At 36.7% G+C, this 23,550-nt stretch overlaps 1 protein-coding gene across 3 annotated transcripts in view; it reads right to left on the bottom strand.

Annotated features, from left to right (window-relative positions):
- The window catches only part of LOC127966768 (cell adhesion molecule 2), a 456,176-nt gene that overhangs the window by 32,499 nt on the left and 400,127 nt on the right, over positions 1-23,550 (bottom strand). For all 3 annotated transcript variants that reach the window (XM_052567996.1, XM_052567997.1, XM_052567998.1), the window contains 2 exons: positions 2,754-2,906; positions 302-439 (listed from right to left, as the gene is read on the bottom strand). In XM_052567996.1, the coding sequence (XP_052423956.1) occupies positions 302-439; positions 2,754-2,906 (291 nt within the window). The remainder of the gene's footprint in view (positions 1-301; positions 440-2,753; positions 2,907-23,550) is intronic.

Below are 23,550 nucleotides of genomic sequence, written 5' to 3' on the forward strand. Positions count from 1 at the left end.
AATGCCATCTGCACTGTACGCATGGCAGAGCGAGTTTCTACTTCGAGAATTCTTCGCTTGCTGTCATTGCATGTTTTTATCCCCTCTCTTCCGTCTGACTGAGTGGGGATGTTGTTTATATGCTGATGGATTTTGTGGAGAAGATACTACATGAGTGGTTACTTCTATATTTTCCTGAACATACAATAGGCTTTCTTCAACAACGAGCTTAAAATATGCACTTACTTGCAGTAAAATGTCTTTGTGGTTTGTCTTACAAGTGTTAATGTGAGTTTAATCATATTCCATCAACTTTCCTCACCTTTGATCTCCTTCTCATTTTTGAACCATCGGACATCAGCCGCAGGTTTGCTGCCAGAGGTCACACAGGTCAGAGTGATCTGATCTCCCTCCATCACAGGCTTGGTGAGTCCATTAATCTCTGGTTTCTTAGGCATACCTAAATATTGAGCAGAAAGAGAAAGAGAGAAAGATGGCTTAGCACTTAGCACTAGTGAGTTCAAAATATGAACAGTAGGTAACCATGAATTTAATGTAAAAATATTGTTTTGTCATTCAGTCAGGTTAATTTAAATTTAGTCCCTTTATTCAGTGGTTATTTGGCTCATATAAGGCTCATTCACACAGTATGTGCTATTACATTCGACTCTCCAGCTTTTAATTGATGGTTTATGTACAGAAGAAAGCCCAAATTATAACATACCAAAGATTCATGTGACTTGATTCAAAGCAATGGTCATAATGGATCCAACCACCATCACAGAGATGGTGAACCTCAAATGTTTGTTTCCACGTTCAGAAGCAATCAGCATTTCAATCTTATGAAATATTTCAAGCACACAGGAAATTCTGTGGTCCACAAATACATTACTGTGTCAGGAGCTTCCTCTCTGAGGTAGCGGGCTGAGACAAAGAAAAATCAATAGGGAACATTAGTCAGGAAAATTAGATATTGGGTTTGCTAGGATTGAAGATGAGATCAGACGTTTGGCATTCAGTTCACAGGCCTTATTGCTCCCCTGAGTAAGAGGCCTTAATCACATTCCTAAGAAATAAATCAAAGCAAAAACAACCACAATGTACTATGCATTAAAAAGCAACAGAGTAAATACATCAGTCATTCTACTGCAGCGTGGCCTGTAACCTCCACGGGATGATGTGCTGTTTCTGAATATTGTCCCAAGATCAAGAAAAACCTGAAGATGCCAAGCTGTCACTTCTGATTGATTCATTTTTTCGTATTTGTTACACAAATGTTTTATACAAAACTGCTTAGGGTAAAATTTACTTGCACTTGCACTACTTTGGTGACTGATATTTCAATGTTTGTGCACATTTCCAATTGATCGCGGCATCTGTAATTCATCAAATGATGGAGAACAGTGTTCTAATCGACATTTATTTCAGTCCAGCACACTTTGACAGATTAAGAGTTGATTCAGATGCAGCGACGCTGTCCATTTCCAGTAAAGTACGCCAGACTGCACTAGTCTGCCGTATCTGCAATTTAGAGGTCGATCGACATGCTACTGGATCAAGATTCAAAATGTTGATTCAGAAAAATGTTGTACTTGTAAAAACTACATTATCCATTATGTATATGTGACACACATATGTGTAATATCCATAACAACATATGTAAAAACATGTTTCATTAATAAATAAGCATTGTGTACTGTATATTACTGCTTATTTTTCCAAGATAATTACAACATGTAAATTAATTGTAACCATTCGTGTATTCACAATGAGCAAAACATTAATGCAATGCAGGCTTGTTGACAGAGTGTACAACTGTAATGATTTTAATGGTGTACGCCAACTAATTAAAATGTGACTAGCTAATTGGGCTTCTAATTAATGCAGAAATATGGCATTAAGCACTGTTTGTGGGCTGTCACAGCTGACATTAACTCTGGTATGTTTGGGACTTGATAGAAAGTCTGTTTGACTTTTGATTGACAAAAGTAGTGAAAGTTGATAGAGGAAACTAATTAAACTTCTTTCTGTGTCATTTCTCAACACTGTTCTGTGATCATGGGTGTCTTTGTTAAAGGCGACCGGGTGAATCCATTTAATTAAATTCTGATACAGGCCAAAGTTAGATTTGCAACGCCCCCACTGAGGTAAAATTCTAATTATCTACTTTCTGGAAACGACAAATTTTGTCTTTTTCTTTAGCCTTGTTAATGGTTCAGCATAGCTGCCTTCATAAGGTCTCACTGTAACTCAGTTCAGACTGGTTGCACACAATATTTCTCTCCTTCAATAAATGCACCCATCCAAATCCTAGTGTTCAAAACTGTTGATAAAAAAAAAAAGAAGATCAGAAATGCAGTAAAAACTGAAATATTCTAAAATTCTAAAAATTATCACAATTAAAATAACTATTTTCTATTAATATATTTTAAAAAGTAATTTATTCCTCAAATAGCAAAGCTGAATTTTCGGCATCATTACTTCACTCTACAGTGTCACATGATCCTTCAGAAATCATTCTAGTTTACTGATTTCATGATCAGGAAGCATTTTATAATATAAGCAATGTTAAGATGTGACACATTTTTTTATTGTAATTTATTTAACCCGTTTTCAATAAATATACAGGCCTATAACTGCAAAAGTGCCATTTAAAAGGCAGATAGACCACCCCAAATTCAAGACTAATGTGAACAAAACTGTCTTGTGAAGTTTTGGAAAGTAATGATTTAGGATGTAATCCCACACACATCATGTGTTAAATGATCTCTTACCCAGGACGGTGAGAAAAGCCTTGGCTGTTTTGACAGGCATGGTGAAGAGAGAGCAGGTGTACATCCCCTCGTCTGCCAGCGTGACCTCGCTGATGCTGATCGTCAACTCCTGCGACGTGGCCCGGACCAGCTCAATCCGGTTATCTCTCAGTGCTGCCGGAACAAACAATCAACAGAGCACCATTAATTATCACACCTTCATTAGCATGTGCCATACTCAAGAGCGTCAGATTCTCTGCGACTTTCCCAAACCATCCCAAGTTTTACCCATCAATACTGATACATGGAAGCACCGAAACAACAACAAATTGCAATTTTAACCTAAAAATTAATAAAAAAAAAAAAGTGTTACCAAGTGTTTCAATCCATGATTATGTTCAATTATTGTGCTTAGAATGAAGATCAATTCTTTGCTGCGGGGAAAAATTATTTTATGATGGCTTTCAGTCAGAGGGCAAATGGAATATGGATCAGTCAGGATTCAAATCTAACATCATTTCAGTCAATAGTGTAAAGAATGAGCATTCATTGATTTGAAACACACATGCTTGAGCTCACCTACTCATTAAAAAAAAAAAAAACGCTATTTATGACATTCGCAGGATCTTTACCCAGTCGGGTATGAATAAAAGTAAAGTTCAGACTTATTATGATAGTGACCTCTGTTCAAAAGAGGCCTAAGGATACAGTTTTAATTATTACACCTTTTAGTGTCCATCATCACACAGGCCTATTGCAAAGGTCAAAGGCTAACAGGCCATAATTCCCGAGGCATCTTTAACATGCTTTGTTTAATGATAATGACTATACCGGTGAAAGTCTGTCAGATCATAAGGTATCTGCCATGTGGCGGCACAGTTTAATCAACGGAGACAAGGTCACTAGTTCTAACCTTCTGTTTTCCATAAAACTCACTCAGAGATTTTGAGCCTCATTGACGCTCTATAACAACCTGCCAGAATATTCGCTGATGAGCTTTATGGATATTTTTTTCCCAGGAGAAAAGAAAGAACACATCCTCATGGTCAGCCATCAGTGTGACCTTTCAAAGCGCTCGTAATAAAAAAGTTGGTCAATGCCTAAGCCGTTAGCCTTGTCATATCACCTGAAAACTTTCAACTGATCCCAGCAGTGTTAGAGAATAGTCCGTCAAACTGTAGCTCCCGAAGTTTCCAGATACTCATTTAAAGTAGTTTAACCACAGTCAAGGTTCTCTTTTAAAACAAAACTCTCCACTTATAAAACGGTGTGCGTTGAAGTTATTTAAAAGGGGAAATATCTTTTAATATATGCAGCTAACCTAAAACAACCTGGATATTGTTTACTATATATGTATAGTGTTCCTGTAGCTCAACTGGTAGAGAACTGCATTATCAAGCGCAAGGTTGGGGGTTTTATTCCACGGGAGCACATGATAGGTAAAAATTTATAGCCTGAATGCACTAAGTCACTTTGGATAAAAGCGTCTGCTAAATGCATAACTTTAATTTAATTTAATGTATGATAATCACATATAAAAAATACAAAAATGAACTGGACTTGTTTATGTGGATGAAAAATGAACCGTTTCAGGAAAAGCTACATTATTTAATAAAAAAAATGAGTCGTGTCACTATTTTCAGCTAGAAAAATCGACAAATGCAGTCACTATTGTCTAAATATTTCATTATGCTATCACAGCAGGTTAAAACTCTCAGCCACGTCAAGCTGTATACACCAATTACTATGTTAAAGGAACTTTAAAGAAAGTGTAAAGTGGAACCATGCAGGCACACTTCGGGGATCCAAACAAACATCCCACAAGCCCACCTACACACCTCAGCGAGGCCACTCGTAGCTGTAATAAAACAGCCTAACTGATGTTATGTGGTGACCGTGTGTTTTCAGACGCGGCTCCCCAGAGGTCTGAGTGCAGCTCCCTCTGGACAGCAGCATCTCTGAGGTAATTGAACATAATGAGGCTCATTACAGGAAGAGTGGCAGGCCAATGCTGGAATGAAAAAAAGAACTTGCGGTACTGGTTTTTAATGCCTTCCTGTCCTGTTTCCAAAATGAAATGCATTTAAAATAATGGGACCACCATGGCAGTGCAAAAAAGTAAAAAAGTTTATTATTTCAAATTAATTTTGATTTGGATGTGACTACCGCTAAGTTGAAATAATAATAATAATAATTCTTCACAAACTGTATGTGTACACTATATTGTTATTAAACTCCCAAGACTGAACTTTAACTGGACTACTTTCAGTGTTATCTGATTCCCATACAAATGAGTATAATGCAAATGTTTTTAGTGTCATACGGCATGAATAGTGTTGTCTATTTCCTATGAATGGTAATTTTTAGTGAATCAAAAACATACAGTACAATGTGATCAATTCAGTCTGTTTCACAAACACATGACTCTTGTGAACCAGTTTTTTTTTTTTTTTTGTGAATCAAAACATGGTCAGTGTTGTTCCATTTCTATATTCCAATTCCATTTTTAAAACTATTCTCTGATGCTCAACAATGCTGCATTTCTTAGATCAAAACTACAGTAAAAACAGCAATATTGTGAAATATTATTTAATCTATTAAACTGAAAAAAATTAGTAAATAAAAATTGAATGGAAAAAGAATTAAAAGTTGCTATTTTACTATATTTTGAATGCAATGTATTCCTATGCCTTATACCATTTTATGAACAAATGACTCTTATGAAGTGGTTCCTTTTAGTGAAACAAAACATACGAAATAGTCAGGTTCACAAAAACATGACTCTTTTGAACTGGCTCTTTTTAGTGAATCAAATACACACAACACTTTTTTTTTTTTTTTTATCAAAACAGTAATAATGTGAAATATAAATTTAAACTATTACTTGCCAAATAGTCTTAGTATTTTTTTTTTTTTTTTTACATAATTTATTTCCATACCTTGCACTTCCATTTAATGCTTAAACGACTCTGAAACTGTTCTTTAATCAGTATTTTAAAAATATCAATTTGAATGAGCCTGAAACACTGCCTTGAATCATTTACAGCATTAAACAAATCGATCAAGACTTTCATTTGCTGATGTCACTATTGGGCAGTGTTACAGTGTTAAAAACTAGTTGTTTACATGCTTTTTAATCTCATATTTCATTGTACTTGTTTATTTTTTATTATTGTACAGCCAATGATTTTGGCTGTACACTAATAAATGACTTAAACTTTTCTTTTCTTCCTTGTTTTTATTTTATTTTTTTTATTTTTGAGGAGACACTGCTCAAAAAATTGTCCCTGGAACAAACCCACATGCACACACTTCTGCACACAAACTCTCTTCAGAATTCAAACCGTACTGATATTTGGCTCTACATGAGTTGAAGCGTACTGTAGATGCTCGCTCTACTGAATCTAATGCATCACAAGTATTCAGTGGAACGAAGGCTTTACTGGGCATACACATACATATTGAACAGACTCTGAATTGTACACATGGTCAGATGACCATTGTTCACTCCACAAATATCTGGAAGCTTATGCAGCTTATTCTTGGGCCCTAAGCCCGATCCCACAGCCTGAATCCGACTGCTGAACAGAACTACGATGCTTCAGAAAAATGCCAGTAACTTCTGTCAGTTCTGGAAATGCCAAATAAACATTCGGTCCCCATTCTGTAGTGCGGAAAGGGAGGGATATTTATCCATTTATCCATCTCGGACTAAAGCTGGGATACTTTGACTAAAGTGGATCCTCTGAGACAAAGGTTTTTTTTTTCAGTCTTTAAGATGCCACGGACCCCGAAATATAATAATCGAAGCACCCGTTTTCTAAAATATAAAAGGTAACTTCATATTTTCACGTATAAAGTCTACATTTAAAACGAAATTTAAACACTGTAAAACCTAAATAAATAAAACATTTACAAAATACTATTTCAATCTTTCTGTTTAAAAAGGCTACTTATCAATTTCACAAGTGAAAATTATTTTAAAGTAAATCTACATTATCTTTTTCTGTGTAATAAGAACATTTAATATTATAAAAATGTGTAAAATATTATTTTGTAGAATATTTTTGTTTCTATTAAATTACATTATATATTTTCCCCTACTCAGCACAGTACTGTACTGCTAGATGTATTGTTTATTTCAATATTTATTTATTTTTTCTTTATTTATTGTAATAATGTTTTCATATTAAAATATGAAAACAATACTATATATATATATATATATATATATATATATATATATATATATATATATATATATTGCAGCAGAGTGTGGTGCGGGACTACACTTGATGGGCAGATAGAGACTCGTGTGTCAGGGATGCGGGAAAATAATTAGGGTGTGCTCACACTAGGCAATCTTAACTGTTCCGGAGCACGTTTGACCCCCAAAGCCTGGTTAATTTTATTAGTGTGATTGTTCTGTTTAGCAGTCCCTGGCTCGGTTGGAAAAGGTGGGCAAGAACGTGGTTCAGTTATATATAGATCAGTGAGTATGAGCACTAACTGCTTAGATCAGATTAGTGCAGATCTTCTGATACATGATGCATGATTGAGTGAATATTTTTGAGCGGCAAAAACTATAGATCTGTAAAGCAATATATTGTGAGAGGGACGTGTGTTACTGTGTCCCATATGATCCGTCTGTATGTGTATTCAGAGCCAGTATGCAACAGACTTATAATAAAAAAAACTGTGTTAATGTGCGATAAAATAATTTTTTATAATCAATTAATAATTATATATAATCAATAATCAATTAACGCGATAATAACACGTTAACTTGCCCAACCTTAATTTAAAGTTTATAACTTTTAAGTAAATTGAATCCTAACTTTCTCTCTTTAAATAGGAGATTATTAACAGCTAACAGGTTCGAACTCTGACTGTATTAAATAAATTATAATATTATATACATATGTATATAAAATCTGAAATATTTCAGATTTAACAGATCGTTCCTTGAGATCCAAACTGATCAGCGAACATGGAAAAACAACCCTGCACACTTCCTTCGAAACAACAAGGCAGAAGTTCACAGGTTTGCATCTTAACCTGCACCTGCATGCTGCTGCACAGCTCAGCAAATCAATACATGAAGCAAGCTTGAATCTGTGATGATGCTTGTTTATCAAAATATAATTAATGCATGCTTTGGCACATCCAGAATGACAGCATTAGAAATGACATGTGTTTTCGCTCACAAGCGATGCCATATTGGCACAGCGGCGGAAGTGAACCGATAGACCCGAATCCATGATCTCTCGAGGGAGACAGCTGTTTCATTTATTGACACTGTCGATCTTGCAATATTCATGAAGCAGTTCTGATCTTCAAAAAGCCTCTCATGCACACATGATCATACTAGCAAACAAAAGGTTTGACCAAAGATCTGGAAAAATGAGAGAAAACACAGATGCCCTTTGATTAAGACACAGTTCTTCCCGTGCCGGCAGGGAAATGGTGTCAGATTTCTCTCCGGTGGATTTCACACTTTGATGAAGCTTCCTGTTGAGTCTCTAAAGTGCTAATTTTGTTGCACCAAAGCCATTAATTAATGATGCGTCTTCTCAAATTGCTGGGGAAGGTCATTAGAGCCGGGGGAAAGTAAGACAAGTTGAAGAATGTCTCTTATAATTGATAATAAACTCTCAATGCATAACGAAGACACCAAACAAGTTCCTCATCTGCAAAACCTCTCATCAAAGACAGCACAGTTCAAACATGCAGGATTACAAAAGAAAAAAACAACTGAAGAATAGGTCCTTCGTACCTCTCTAGAGCTGATGGGAAGCTATGAAACACACTCAAATACAAACAATTAACGGTCACATTGTTACATAATCTGTGCTGGATTTCCATTTCATAGGGGCTAGTAACTCAAAAAAAAAAAAAAACACTTTAATGGTGCTGAAGCTTCTGTCATTCCTTTTCTGCTTGGTAAAAATGAAAAATGGCACTTACACCATATTACATTCCAGTTTGGATTCACGCACCAGAAATGTGAAGGAATTTCATCTGGGTGCGATAATGATAGAAGAAATGATCAGAGTCTATATGGAGGCTGACAAGCCGTTATCATAAAGTTACACCCATTCTTTCCCCTCATTAACAAATGATGTTCGTTAGAAAAATAGTGCCATCCATTCAGCAGTGATTGAACAACCATCCAATTATCATGTTTAATTATACAATAAATCAGAGCATGACTGATAAATAAGTACCACCCTCAGAATCGCTAATGAGCTCTTTCATTACATCTCACTGTATCAAGCCTCTTTCAGAGGAAATCCATCCTGTATCGTGTAAGATTTAACCACAGAAGGAAATGGGAAGTCAGATGGATGAGGAAGCCATTTATATTTTCTCAGTGACATGCTCCTGATACAAAAAAGCTCTGAGTTTGAACTCAGTGTAAAAAACTAAAATATTTTTCATGTAGAGTAAAATGACTGAGAGCGACAACAATAGCACAAACAAAAGCTAAATATAAAATACGTATAATACAAATTATTCATGCCACAGTGTATATCACGTGAAAACTTGCCGTTCATTACACTTTATAACATACCGAATGAACGTGTGATTAATTAATTGAGTAAAACAAAGTCAAATTAAATCTATGAAAGATTATCCAGAAGTCACAGGAATGTGGCAAATCAAATGGATTGAAACAAAATGCATTACTTCTTAAATTTCCCTCATTCCTTATTTTTCAAACATCATTTAAAGGTACAGGTTGTAGGACCTACCACTAGAGGGCGCACTTTCAAAACAATAACAATCACATGGTTTGATGACGATAAGAAGGAGCATGGAATGATGTGATTTGTTGTATTCTACCCAACCGCTGATGGCAATCAAGATAAATCATGGATTTAACGCAAGTTCAACGATTTGCGCTAGTAGATTACATACAAAGCCAATGCAAAGTGCGGGTATAGAGTTTGGCATGTATGCCCCCATAATACTAATCTTGTTGATCATTATAATAGCATACATTTTCTGTAAAGATACGAATCAAAACAACTCACCTGTCGAATAAAACACAAGGGAGATCGGCGTCTCTTTCTAGTTGAAGTTTGTCGCAAAGCTACTTCCGCATTTGTCCACAACACTGTTGTCATGTGGTTTGTACATCAGTAAAGATGGTAACAAAGGGTAACTAACGTCATTGACAGGCAACTGCACTGCCCCGTGTCACTGATTAGAATGGGCATTTTCTCATGATTTACAATTAGTTGAAAACATTAGAGATATTGTTAGTAATAAGCTGGACAAAATCTATAACACTAGCCTAGTGGTTTTTGGATATTTTACTGCAAATATCTTACAAATTGTACCTTTAACTATAGATTCTTAATAACTAATGCAATTATTTTATAGCTGCAAATACACTCCTAAATTATCAGAGCTATATAAAAAGCTGCCACAAAAATAATAAACACACACACACAAACACACGTATATATACAATTCACTTTGCTTTAACTCATTGGTAATATCAATATGAGCAGAAGTATCTCCCCATTGTTTCCATGTCTGCCAGGGCCCCTTCTCAAAATAAATTCACTACAATAACCTTCCCGGCTCTCCCTGGTCAGCCCAGCTTCTAAATCTCATCTAACGGGACTCTTCCCAAGGCCGTCACATCTCAGTAAGTCTAACTGACATCTCAGCAGCCCCTCCACAGGAAGAAGCACCAGGCTTCAGAGCGACAAGTGTTTTTATGAGGCTGCCAGTCCAAACAACAAAATACAACTATTGCCCCTTTCTTGTCTCCCACTCTCTCTTTTATTCCTTTCTCTTGTGCTGTTATTCCACCTCCCAATCTTTTTCTCTTTTCTCTTATGCCTGGATGACTATACATGACATGTTAGTGGACAACATTGTGCGTTTTGCTCAAAACAACAGGAAGACGATGAATTGATTTTGCTTCATAACGTCTCAGTCTTTTTGCAGAAGAACTCTACATTGACAATGCGCACAACAGTCAAAAGTTAGGACCCACCTAGTCAGTCAAAACAAAAGTCAAACCAGAACTAAGTAAAACATGCTTTTTACAGTAGAGTTTTTTTTGTTTTGTTTTTTTATAAGTTGTCTATTTTGTAAATAAAAATATGAGTACTTAAAATCTATATAGAAAATATGCTATGTAAAACATTCAAAATAAATTTAACCTCTTTAACCTGGCTTACACATAACACACTAATACACTTCTAATATCCAAATCCGTTAAAGGATTTTTAGGCTGCATTAACTAGGTAAACCGGAACTGGAGACCAGGACAACTAGATGAGCCCCAAATACAGATCCCCTGTAAAGACCTTGTCTCAGGCGACCACCAGGACAAGACCACAGGGAACAGTTGATTCTTCTGCACAATCTGACTTTGCTGCAGCCTGGAATTGAACTGTTGGTTTCATCTGGTCAGAGGAGAACTGGTCCCAACTGAGCCTGGTTTCTCCCAAGGTTTTATCTCCATTCTGTCACCGATGGAGTTTCGTTTCCTTCTCACTGTCACCTCTGGCTTGCTTAGTTGGGGTCACTTCATCTACATATAGTTGACTTGTTTGCAAATGATTGCACAGAAACTATTTAAACTGAACTGAGCTGAATGTCATTTTGCATTATTGACACTGTTTCTATACCTAATTAATGTTGTTCAGTTGCTTTGACACAATCTTTTTTCTTTAAAGCCCTATATAAATAAAGGTGACTTGACTTGACATAAATTCACTCCAATGCATCCTAACATTTGTAAGTACATAAAAAACAAGAGCTTCCAATGAGTTTTTCACAGCATTACAGGCAGTATCGTAAATGCTTGTGCCCGTTAGCAGTGTGCTCCAAAACGCCGACAGCTAATATCCTGTTACAAAGTGCGACCTTGCATTCTGTATCCGTGCCAACACATCTCTTTGAAAATGACCAGCTAATAGCTTATATTAAATCAATTTCCCCTGTGGCGATGGAGATTGCAGCTATTATTGTTGCGGTAAATTATGTTAGCATTGCTGAACTAGCACTTAGCATGGCTTAATGGTGATTTGTATTCTGTATGCATTAAGTGGCGGGCTTCGTAGATTGCTCCGGAGCAGCCTGACGCTGCGAACATCTCCCCAGCCGAACATGCCTGCCAAACAACCGAGAGGTAATGTCGTTACACGCACTATCCATCAAAGTGCACACGCTCCATACGCACAGACGCCTGACCTCAAACACGCACACCTGAGACGGCGGATCCAGCGGTCAGGGAAGACAGCAGGTGTTATGGCTGATACCTTGCTAGGTTGAGTCAAGCTGGCAGAGGAATTTACTGCACCGTTGACTGTAGTGATGGGGTGTCATAGTGGGATTTGGGTGTCATTCAAAGAGAGGGCTTTGTTAGAGCCTTTAAGGATGGCCTTGGGAAGATGAGCACCATGCTACGCTCCACACTGGCTTTGGGTCATAAAATCTGACAGTACATTGGCCCATTATGATCTGGAGATATTCCTCCTGTGTCTCACTGGCAGTTTTGAGCCTGCCTTTCCCTAGAGACGGAGGATTGGGTGCGGAAGGGACCGAAATAAGACATGCTCCGGAAGTTGTGAGACTTCAGAGAGTTTGCTTTTTAAAATCACATTTCATATATGAGAGGAGCTCAGAGTGATACTCAGTTTTTCAGGCCGCTGCGCTTTTCTGTCTGAGCAAGGTTTAAATAACGCGTTTGATGTTTAGTTGCAGTGCCTCGGTGCTGTTGAAGTGTGCTAGAGCTGTGATCCCGAATTAACTGCGCTTGACTTTCCCCACTGGGCATGCTTAGTTAACCACACAGATAGGCTAGCTGGAAATACACTCGCCTGTAATGCATCCCGAACATGAGGATGAGGTGAAAAGTTTAAGTCTTTTTAATAGAGCCCGATGGAGATTGCATGGATTACGTTGTACAAACTGTAAGTGTCATGTATATTGCAACCAGGGCCATCCTTTGGGCGCCGCAACTGGTGTGGTCCCACTGGGGCCTGAGCTTTGAGGGGGCCCTACGGCGGGACTTCCACCCCAGAATGCGATCATGAATGGAAGAGCCCTGCATTAGTTAAGGATGGTCCTGTTTACAACACCCCTAACACGATAACAATATTTAATTATTTAAACATCATGATTATCGTAAAAACCAGTATATGGCTACACCTGTATTTCAAACTATCCTATGCACCTAATTTTTGTCGTAAGAGGCTTACTTTCACGTTAAAGAATAAGGTGGATAGAGAATGAGGAGTTACGTCACAATGTTTTCACTCTGCATTACATTTCGGGAAGGCACCACAGATACCTGCTTATCTTTTGTTTTGGTTTTGTCATTAAGTTAAACCTTTTTTTATTCTTCATTGTATCGTTTTCAGGGAAGAGAAGCTATTTTAACACATTGCATAGTATTTATATTTTTGTAGTAGTTTTATCGAGTTTCGTTTACATTAATCTAATTAGCATGAATTTTTTTTTTGCATGCCATTTAAAGACTGATATGCTTATCAAATCACTCTTTTGCAACCAGACTGAAAACAATAATTCATTTCTTTGCAATAATTTAAGAATGCTTAAAAATAATTAAGAAGTTTCAAAAATACAAATAAGTTCACATAAACTGTGATGTAGAGAAACACACACAGTCACAGTTTTTAAAACCCTGTTTAATCCCATTCGCAGACCCACTTAGAACACAAGTTGCATTTCTTATCCTGTAAAGTCACCATAAAATGGAGGCTGGGGAAAAACCTGAATTCAGGTCGGAGGGAAGACATCCATGCAACTTTTCTCCAAGTCTAAAAATGTGCAAACTAACTTGCCAGGACTATATTCGCCTTGGGGAAAAAAGAGATTTCCCAGCAGTATGCAGTGTCTATGTGGAGCCGAGGCCTCGCGTCGGAGCGCTGCTCAGCCAACGCTGAGAGCTAATGAGGCCCTGTCGGTAAGCGTGTCTATTGCACAGCCACACAACACTGTCAGAAAGTCAAGGAGAAAGGAAAGGAAGCTCTTATTGCCGTCACATTATGCTAATACAAATACTTATTACCCAAACCTGTGATACACTCCATAGGGCCGGACTTGCACTAGTGTATTGTCGATTTAGCTGACGGATACAAAAAAAAATAAGTTTTCCTCCTTGTCTTTCATCCTTCAGGTGAGGGTTGCCATAAAATGGCCCTTTAATTTTTTCATTTATCTTTCTTTTGCACTCCTTTCGTGACTGTTTTACAGCCCTGTGTGAGACGAGGGCTTATTTCCCATGCTGGGAGATTTATAACAAAACTAATGCTGGCAAAGACAGAGTCTATGGCTTTTTAAAACCACCATAAAGAAATTGGGAAAATATTCAATGGTTTTATCATACTGAAAACGAACGCGACAATAAACGGGTCCGATATTTCCAAGTTCCCGAACTTTTTGGAAGCGATACTCTCCAACTCTATTCAGGCAGAGCAAACTTTAAATGCATCAAAGGCCTGACTAATAGATTTCTGAGCAGGATTCAGAGCGCAGAGAGCTGAAGCATGGGGAGATTGATACAGTTGAATTATATATTAGCTTTCTGAAGAGTTTCATATTCAGAGGACTGCTTTGTGATTGCATTTGAGCAGTGGCTTGACCGCGCATCTCACTGGTCATCCATAACTCAAATTCCGATGGTCCGGTTGTGAGAAATATACCATGAAATATTTCAATAAATCTGCCATGACTCACAGAGTGGAGAATCTTGCAGAGCCGCGAGGCGGCCAGGTTTCTATCTCCAAATGCATCTATGAATAAAACCTCCTCACCTGAGATTGAAGGAACGTAGAACCGCAAAGCAAAGAGACTTTTATCGGAAACAACGTCAAAAAAAAAAAAAAAAGACAAGTTGAGTGAAGTCTAGCTTATTGTGATGCTTCTCATAACAGTCAAATGCACAAGACTAGACAGAAAAGATTGGGTGATTTCGTGGAAAGTTCAGTTCAGGCAAATCATTTTTGTCAAGACAGGCTTGAGTAGACTGACAACCTGTAGTCTGATTGCTTCTGCCTGGGCGCTGCTTAGACTTCTGGGATTGTAGAAGAAAGAATATACCATGGATCGTTCCTGATGCTGCTGGTCTTCTTTTCAAATCTGTGTGTGGTGAGCACACTGGTGCAGTTGTCCTGTGGCTGCCGCCGCATCATCCAGGTGGATGTTGCACACTGGTGGTGGTTGAGAAGAGCCCCCCAGCATGATTTTAAAGCACTTTGGGTGTACAGCAATACACAATAAAGTGCTATATAAATGCATCATCATTCATTAATTCATTTATATAATATATAACATTTGAAATACAATAACAAATTTAAATTCTATAGCGTCTAGTACTTCAGCTTCATTCCTCCCACCCAAAGAAAACTGCTGTGCTTTACAAATATAGGAATTGATACATAAACTTATCACTGCATCTAAACCAACAACATGCATATTAGATCCTGTACCCACTATATTACTGCAAGAGTTGTTACCTGTAGCAGAAGAACTGCTTCTCAATATTATGAACTCACCGTTATCTCAAGGTCATGTCCCAAAACCATTCAAGCTGGTGGTTATTAAGCCTCTTATTAAGAAACCACAACTAGATCCTAATGAACTGGCAAATTAAAGACCCATTTCAAATCTTCCGCTTAAGTCTAAAACTTTAGAAAACGTTTTGTCTGCTGAATTGTGCTCCTTACAAAATTGATCTCTATGAACAATTTCAGACAGGTTTCATGCCCCACAATAGCACAGAAACTGCACTTGTACAAATGACTTGCTTCTTGCGTCAGACCAAGGCTGCATCTCAATGCTAGTTTTACTTGATCTTAGTGCTCCGTTCGACACCATAGATCATGACATACTCATAGATTGATTACACAACTATACAGGTATTCAAGGGCAGGCTCTAAGATGGTTTGGATCCTACCTGTCCAATCACTGCCACTTTATTTAAATGGGGAGTCATCTCAGTTATCTCCAGTTAAGTATGGAGTACCAGAGGGATCTGTCCTAGGTCCTATGCTATTTCGCAATGTACATGTTGGCCCTTGGTAATATTATTAGAAAATAAGGAATTTGTTTCTATTTATGTAATATGTATCCATTTATGTTATGCTGATTATACTCAACTATATATCTCAACAAGACCAGATGAAAATTCTAAATTATCTGAGCTAACAGAGTGTGTTAAAAAATGTAAATGATAGGATGACCAATAATTTTCTCCTATTGAATTCGGATAAGACAGAGATATTAATTATTGGACCAAAAAACAGTACACAGAATCTCTAGACGCAACTAGATGGATGCACTGTTACTTCCTGTTATATTAGACAGCAACTCTTTTAAAGTCTTTTAAAAATCATATTTCCCATGTTATAAAAACAGCATTCTTAGAAACACTGCCAAGCTACGAAACATGTTGCCTGTTTCTGATGCAGAAAAGCTAGTTCATGCATTTATGACCTCTAGACTGGACAAAGTCAACTAAAGGAGGTAGAGCTTTTTTTGCATTTGGATCCCAAACTTTGGAATAGCCTTCCTGATGATGTTCGGGATTCAGACATACTCTCTCTCTGTTTAAATCTAGATTAAAAACACATCTCTTTGGCCAAGCATTAAATAATTAAATATATAATCTTGTACTATAATTGGGTTGAACAAATAATTTTTGCTTGGTTGGAAAAGCAGCTATGCTAATTATGTCTCTATATGTTTCTCTGTTTTTGCATAACCAGGAATTACACAAGCTTCAATCTGGATCCAGCCCTTACAAAGACCCGAGAAGACCGAACACCTGAGAAGAGATGATGGCAACCCCTCAGAGGACCTCAGTTTAACTGCAACACATAATCACTGTTGTTAGTAGTGTTCATCGTCTCTTTGATTCTCATTAATTGAATTTTACAGTACATTTCTGCCATATGTACATTGATTTGACATAGTCACCACCTATAAGCTACTTCTAAATATATTGTAGAAACTTAATTTTCTGTAAAGCTGCTTTACAATGATTTGTAACACTTTAAATTCCCGTAATTTTATTTTTGTTGATGTTTTGTTTGCAATTTTATTGTCTTATATGCTATTTAAACCTGTTTTGTAGAATAACCCATTGAATGATGGGTGTGGATCCAGCAGCCTTGGCTCTCAGAATGTCTATAGGACATAGCTGCAGAGTGAGGTGTTTGGTCTGAGTGAAGATCATTTGTTAACTAGGATCTGGGGTATGACTGTGTTGAATGAAGTCAATGAGCAGCATTAAGACATACAAATCTTTACTGGCCATGTTACAGAGTGTCAGGTGGGCAACAGACTCAGTGGCATCATCTGTGAACCACTTCAAGGCTAGTTAAAGAAACAGTTCACTCAAAAAATAAAACTCAGCCACTCTCAATTAATTTCTAATAAAATTAAGTTGCTTAAGCTTAATGATGTATGTAGCTTACTTTTGAAATCAGTGTGGATACAGAGATCCAGCCTTTAAACTGATGTTTGATGGCTAATTAGAAAGTCGCTAACAGGCCTGTAGCTAAGAGTTTTGGGAACACTTGCACTGGGCCTCTTGAGTTTGACCCGTTTCAATTCATTCATTTTAAGGAGCCCTCTTTACAAATTGTGAATTATTTTTATTAATTATATGTTAAATTAATTTTATACTGAATAATACATGAACATAATTTGCATTAGCTACATCCCTGCATTAAAATAAACCACTTTTTTTGTTATTTATTAATTAATGCATAAGTGTAGTTAAGCGTCCATTATCATAGTTGAATCTTTGCTGCAAAGTCTTTAGGATAAAAATTCATACATGAAATCTAAAGATAGACTCTACTGAGACCACATCATTGGAGAGTGTCTATCGCTGCAAAACAGCCTGTTTCGGAAAACATTTTCATCTGCTCATGCATGTAGAAAACTGAGAAATTACATGCCACTCAGAGAGGCTACACTTACAGCAACCGAGCAATTGCTTCTCAATAAACAACGCTATGCACATACAGAGGAAAGAGAGAGAGAGATGGAATGTTGCTCTGTCTGAATCACTCAGAATTCATGAATGCCGAACCTGCCTGTGAAGTGCTAGCAGGCATTTGTGTAAACAAATTGCGATAGCACATATCTCTCATACACACACAATAAGTATTAAACACGGACTATAATGGCTAATACCTCATGCAATTCCAATCCATTATTCATACAAAAGAAACAAATATTCATAAGGATGTTGAACCTTTCAGACACAAATGCATGGGCATAACATGAATAGGACAAGATCTTGAGCATACACATCTAGCTATTTAAACTTCCCTGAGAGCACTTGAGAGGGGGAACATTTCAAGCTCAAATGGCATTTCTCTATAATCCACAGACTTTCTGTCACAGATCCACAGAACAAATAGGAAAATTCTGGGTTCAATACAAGTTAAACTTATATAGCGTATGAGGATTAATGTTGATTCGTCCTTCGTTGGTTTCTTTTAAATGCAAAGCAAAAATCTAAATTATGTTGAGCCCAAACGGCAACCTTCCGCTCCCTTTCATGAAACCAACATGGAAGTGATTAAAACTGTAATTCATCGACTGACCGCTGGGGGCTGGCTCCAAAAGGGAGTCAATCCCATAGACTCCCCTTGGTAAATTGCCCAACTTTACAGCAGAAAAAAACATCTTTACAGCCTGGCCTTTATAGCTAATTTTGCCCTTCATGACAACTGTGAGGGGGTGATTTATTTATTTTTTTATAACTCATCCGTTAAAATTATATTAAGCCTTAAAATTCTACATACTGAAAGGCTCAGCCACTGAAGTGACAAGTGGAATGACGCTGCTGTCACCTCCTTTGAGCTAGGTGGGCGTGGCTTCAGCAATCAGCTCCCGCCTTTTTGACCATTCGATTATCCGGGAGTGACGCCCAGTGATGCACTGCCAAGATGGCGACGGCAACCTCCGCCTACTTTTGGCTTCAAAAACGCTCTTTGGAAACCAATGAGTGATGTCACGGACACTACATTCATGTTTTTATACAGTCCATGGTTGAGACAACAATACAACAGAAGCAAACGTGGTCGTTTTTTATGGTTTTAAATGGCTGAAATACGAAGCTTATAATTTTACAAAGGTACTTACAGTACATGGATTCTTCTGTTAAAACTTACATAATATTGGATACACTTTACAATAAGGTGCCAATTAAATTAGGTATTATTAATTTATCTTAGTTAATGTTAATTATTTAATAATACATTATTAAATAAAATTTTGTGTCTTAATATTATTTAATTGACCTAAGCTAACATGAACTAAAAATGAATAGTTGTATTTTTATCAAGTAACCTTAAACAAAGATGAATATATACTGTTACAAATATATTACTCATTTTATGGTTTTAGCATGGTAATGTACATGATAATGCTAATGTTTCTGGTCTTGGCGGAATATATGGAGAAAGTACCAAAACTTGCTAATGCCAATACATCCACAACATACAGCAGTGAGCATGAAATACTGCTGATACACATATAACATATAACCCCCGCATTACTTGAAATCACCGGGTAGCAGATCTATACAGGTGGAGCTGGGGAAGGTGGAGGGTTTCTGAAGCGTACTGCAACTGCTACAACAAGCTCTAGCCAGTTTTGAATGTTGAGCAGCCTTCATGACAGAACTTTTAATTTGACTGTTGTATTGACCTTATTGTAGTGTGCAACCATATTCTTTGAGTTCAAAAGTTGTTCTCACTATTTTGGTGTATTAGGTGCTATATTGTCATGCAATAAAAAAAAAAAAAAAGATAAAATAAAATTGGGCATAACAAGTTATTTATGTCATGCAAAAATCACATTTATTTATTTACTTCTCATGTCTATATAATTGAGTATTTTAATGTTTGTGAATTGGCCCAATTTACTTCCATTGTAAATTTGAAGAATAAAAAGACGAAAAGGAAGGAAAAGTTTAAATAAGTTTTGTGCTAATTAACATTAAGCGTTGTTGACATTAAGTGTTGTTGACTAGGATTAACCTGGAGAGTTGCTTTAAAGAGATCTAAATCTGAGCTAAGAGTTGCTATTTCTGTCAGTAAAGTTTAGTCTGAATAAAGTGACAGTTATTAAGGGCTAGAAAAAAATGTAGTTTCATAACCCTCCTAACGAAAGAATGGTATACCACAGAACAAAAGGAAGTGGGAAAAGAGTAGGATGCAAGAAAACAAAGAACAAAACCAAAACAAACAAAAAAGAAGCCAACAAGCACAAAAACAGGTTGCACGAATCTCATGAGGAACGTGGCAACTGTGCATATGCAATTATTTGGATAATTCATATTTCATGCGCTTAAGTCTTTGATAGAAAAACCTACATGCATGGAACTGTCTTTGCATCATCCTAAAACAACTTTTCAGCCACAGTTGCCATGGTCACAGAAAGACATCACAGTCCCGAGCAGTCCTGAGCACAGGGCCTTATGGGTAATTAGTCACAGAGGCTGTGAGGCAGGCTGCTCTGGGGGATTCAGGCCTTACTGATCTGCTAGCCCTGACACGGAAAGTAAACAGGGCTCTGCTCTTTCATTCTTTCAGTTTTTCTTCTTTTCACCTCTCCCATGCAGCTTTGAAGGTCAGTCATGCTTAGACGGGGGACAAAGACTGAGAAAGTGAACATGACCATTTTTCTGACCCAGAAAATAGTCTTTTCTTTAGGTCACTGGAACATGGACTAAGGTACGGTAGACTTATTCAAAAGGTCACAGTTGAATATAAAATCTAAATAAATGATTCCTAAAACCTTCAATAGGAGCAGTTTTATGGTGTTGTCTGTCATTTTCTAAGCTTAAAAGCTTGAATCTTCATTGATTTTAGAACTGCATGGAAAATATACAGCGACCAGCGCATTCTCCAAAATGTGTCTCCTAACTGTTTTCAACGTTTATAATAAAAAGAAATGTTACCGATTTAAGACATTGCAGCTTTGGTGAACATAAGACTTTCTTAAGTCTCCCAAACTTTTGAATAGTAGTTTATATACAAAACCAATAATTTATAACACTCTATTCCCCTTGGACGACATTTTTGTATTTTTAGCTTGAAATCATTAACATTTATATTAATTTAAAGTGAAAAAATTCTGCATCATCCTGCCACGTGCAATAAAGCAACACACAAACAGACTAAACAGCCCAGGTCCCAATGCACCACTGATTTAATATGGAAGAGCAGGACGCTACACGAGTGCCAACTTTATCCGCAGGCCGCCTTGTTTACCCACGTTTGTTTATGAGTGCGAGGCACACGCATTAAATCTACATGGCTACGTTCCAAGAGAAAATACCGCAAATGATTCAACGTGGCTAACACCGTTGATAACAAATGCTCCCGCTAACCTTTGCAATTATTTTTTTCAATATCGTGCTCTGTTGAGCATTTTTAATGAACGCATAACAGAAGCAATTAGGTGTGTGATGCCATTTTCCTTTTTAAGGAGCTAATTAAGGCCCAACCGTAGACGGTAACCTGCACTATCGCAGGTGAATGGCAGATGCTAACACAGACAACAGCGCATTAGAATGATTACAGGAAAGAAAAAATATATTAAAAAGAAAACAGGAAATAATTACACTCTCTAAAATGGGAAAAGGGAGGGAAAAAAGCACCAATCTTCTGCAGTGTTTATTATTTTAGCTCTAAAATAACATGCATGCGCTCTGCATAAAATAATCGTGAAATGTAATTTAGATGGCGTAATGGAGGGTAATGTGAGAAGAAATTGAGGACTGATGACTGTGAGTGAGATAAAAAGTAGTCAAAAGATGTGACTATTAAAAGGTAATTCAGCTCAGGGTATTTGATTTAGTGCCGCCACAACACACAGGTGGAAAAGTCCCAAAGATGGGAATGGGGTGCAGCATGTTTTCATGAATTTCATTAAATAATGAGTCCATCAAAATACAATAACAGCAGGGAGACAGTGCAAGAAGAAAACCTGTGGACATTTGTAAGGTGATGCCTTTGCATTTGGTTTTCAAAAAAACAATCACATAAGAGCGCTGCTCATTAGCATTTAGCATGAACCCTGAATTCCCACATTTCTGATTGATGGAATAAGGACAGAATCATGTACTTTAGGGGTAGCTTCATTTGAAATTCAAACAACCTTTGTGCCGTTACAGGAGCGGCACTAAGAAGAATGTCAAAAATAATATTCCTCTGAGCAGGCGTTTCAAGCGCAAACCTCACTCCTGACATCAATAATATGAAATGGAGGCAAATTTCTCAAATAACCTGTGATAAAACTATGTCACCGCAAATGTCTCTTTAGCCTGCTCATAAAAATGTATCTTTTAAAGCAAGCCCTATTAGTCACTCCAGTAGACTGTAGGCAGAGCTAAGCTGTAATCAATGCTGTCTCAGGTGACAGAGTATAACAGAAACTTATTCAATAACATTAGCACGTAAACGGCTGATGATTGCAACCAGGTCTGCTTTTTAATACGGAATGAGACATTTTTGTTCTGCATTATTGATTATTGAGACAAGATTGTCCTGCATACGGATGTATGTCCACTTGTTTGCAATGGGAGCAATTTACTCAACCTCATGTCGTTCCAAACCTGTATGAGTTTCTTTCTTATGTTGAACATAAAAAAAAAGAAAAGAAAAAAAATAGAAAGATATTTTCAAGAATGCTGGTAATCAAACAGTTGATGGTCCCCATCAACTTCCATTATATTTATTTCCCTACTTTGGAAGTCAATGGGAACTATAAACTCTTTGGTTCTTCAAATTATTCAAAAATAACTTATTTTGTGTTCAACATAAGAAAGAAACTTATGCAGGTGTGGAATGATATAAGGAGAACATTATGTTTTCATTTTTGGGCGAACTATTCATTTAATATTAAAAGTACTGCTTGGGGGGAATTATTATTATTATTTTTTTTTTCTCCATGTAAATTAGTTTACTTAGTTTAAAACTTGACCATTGGTTTTAGTTTTAATCACTTTTGCTGCCCACCTGTAATAAAAACACACCACATTCGGAAATAAATGGCATCATACTAAAAATAATTTAATTTTAAGTTCATCTAATTTTTTTTTTCAATGCGCAACACAAGCACACAGTACTTATTTATAATAAATTATGCTGTAAATGAGCTATTACTGAAATATTTAACAGTATTGATAAATTATTTTGTTTTTTCTTAACTCATTTGCCCATTTTGACAATACTGCTGATGGTCAATAATAATGTTCACAATATTTAATAAATCAGACCATCCAGCATTGATAAAAAAAAAAAAGAAGAAGAAAAAAAATGATTCTGATTTTATAGCAAGTAATAGAGAAATCTACAGCAGTCTATATTAATACAACTACAGTATTTTTTCTGGTTTGTATGGACTAATTTTAAGACATCAAATAAAAGCAATAACATGCAGTATAATTAAATAAAATGGTATGAAAAGTCTTCCACAAAAACATGAATAATACTACTTTTACATTCTTATGATTCATGTTATACGTTTTCATCAGAATTCTAATTTTAACACTAAAATTGGCCTTAGGAAAAGTGCCGTCTCCCTCGAAATAGTGATGATCTTTATGAAAGCCTGATGTCTTTCGGAAACTCCCACTTGACTTTTTTCCACTGCTAGTTTTCATCTTCATAATAGCTTTGGTTAAAGATAATAACCTCAGCACAGTCTTTGCTTTGGTTTCCTCAAGGCTTGTGGTATACTCTACAGAGGAATCAGGCTCGTCTGTGACTGTCTGTGTTATTACTGAATATAATTG

This window comes from Carassius gibelio, chromosome B10 (genome assembly GCF_023724105.1).
Source record: "Carassius gibelio isolate Cgi1373 ecotype wild population from Czech Republic chromosome B10, carGib1.2-hapl.c, whole genome shotgun sequence".
In the NCBI taxonomy this organism is placed as follows: domain Eukaryota; kingdom Metazoa; phylum Chordata; class Actinopteri; order Cypriniformes; family Cyprinidae; genus Carassius; species Carassius gibelio.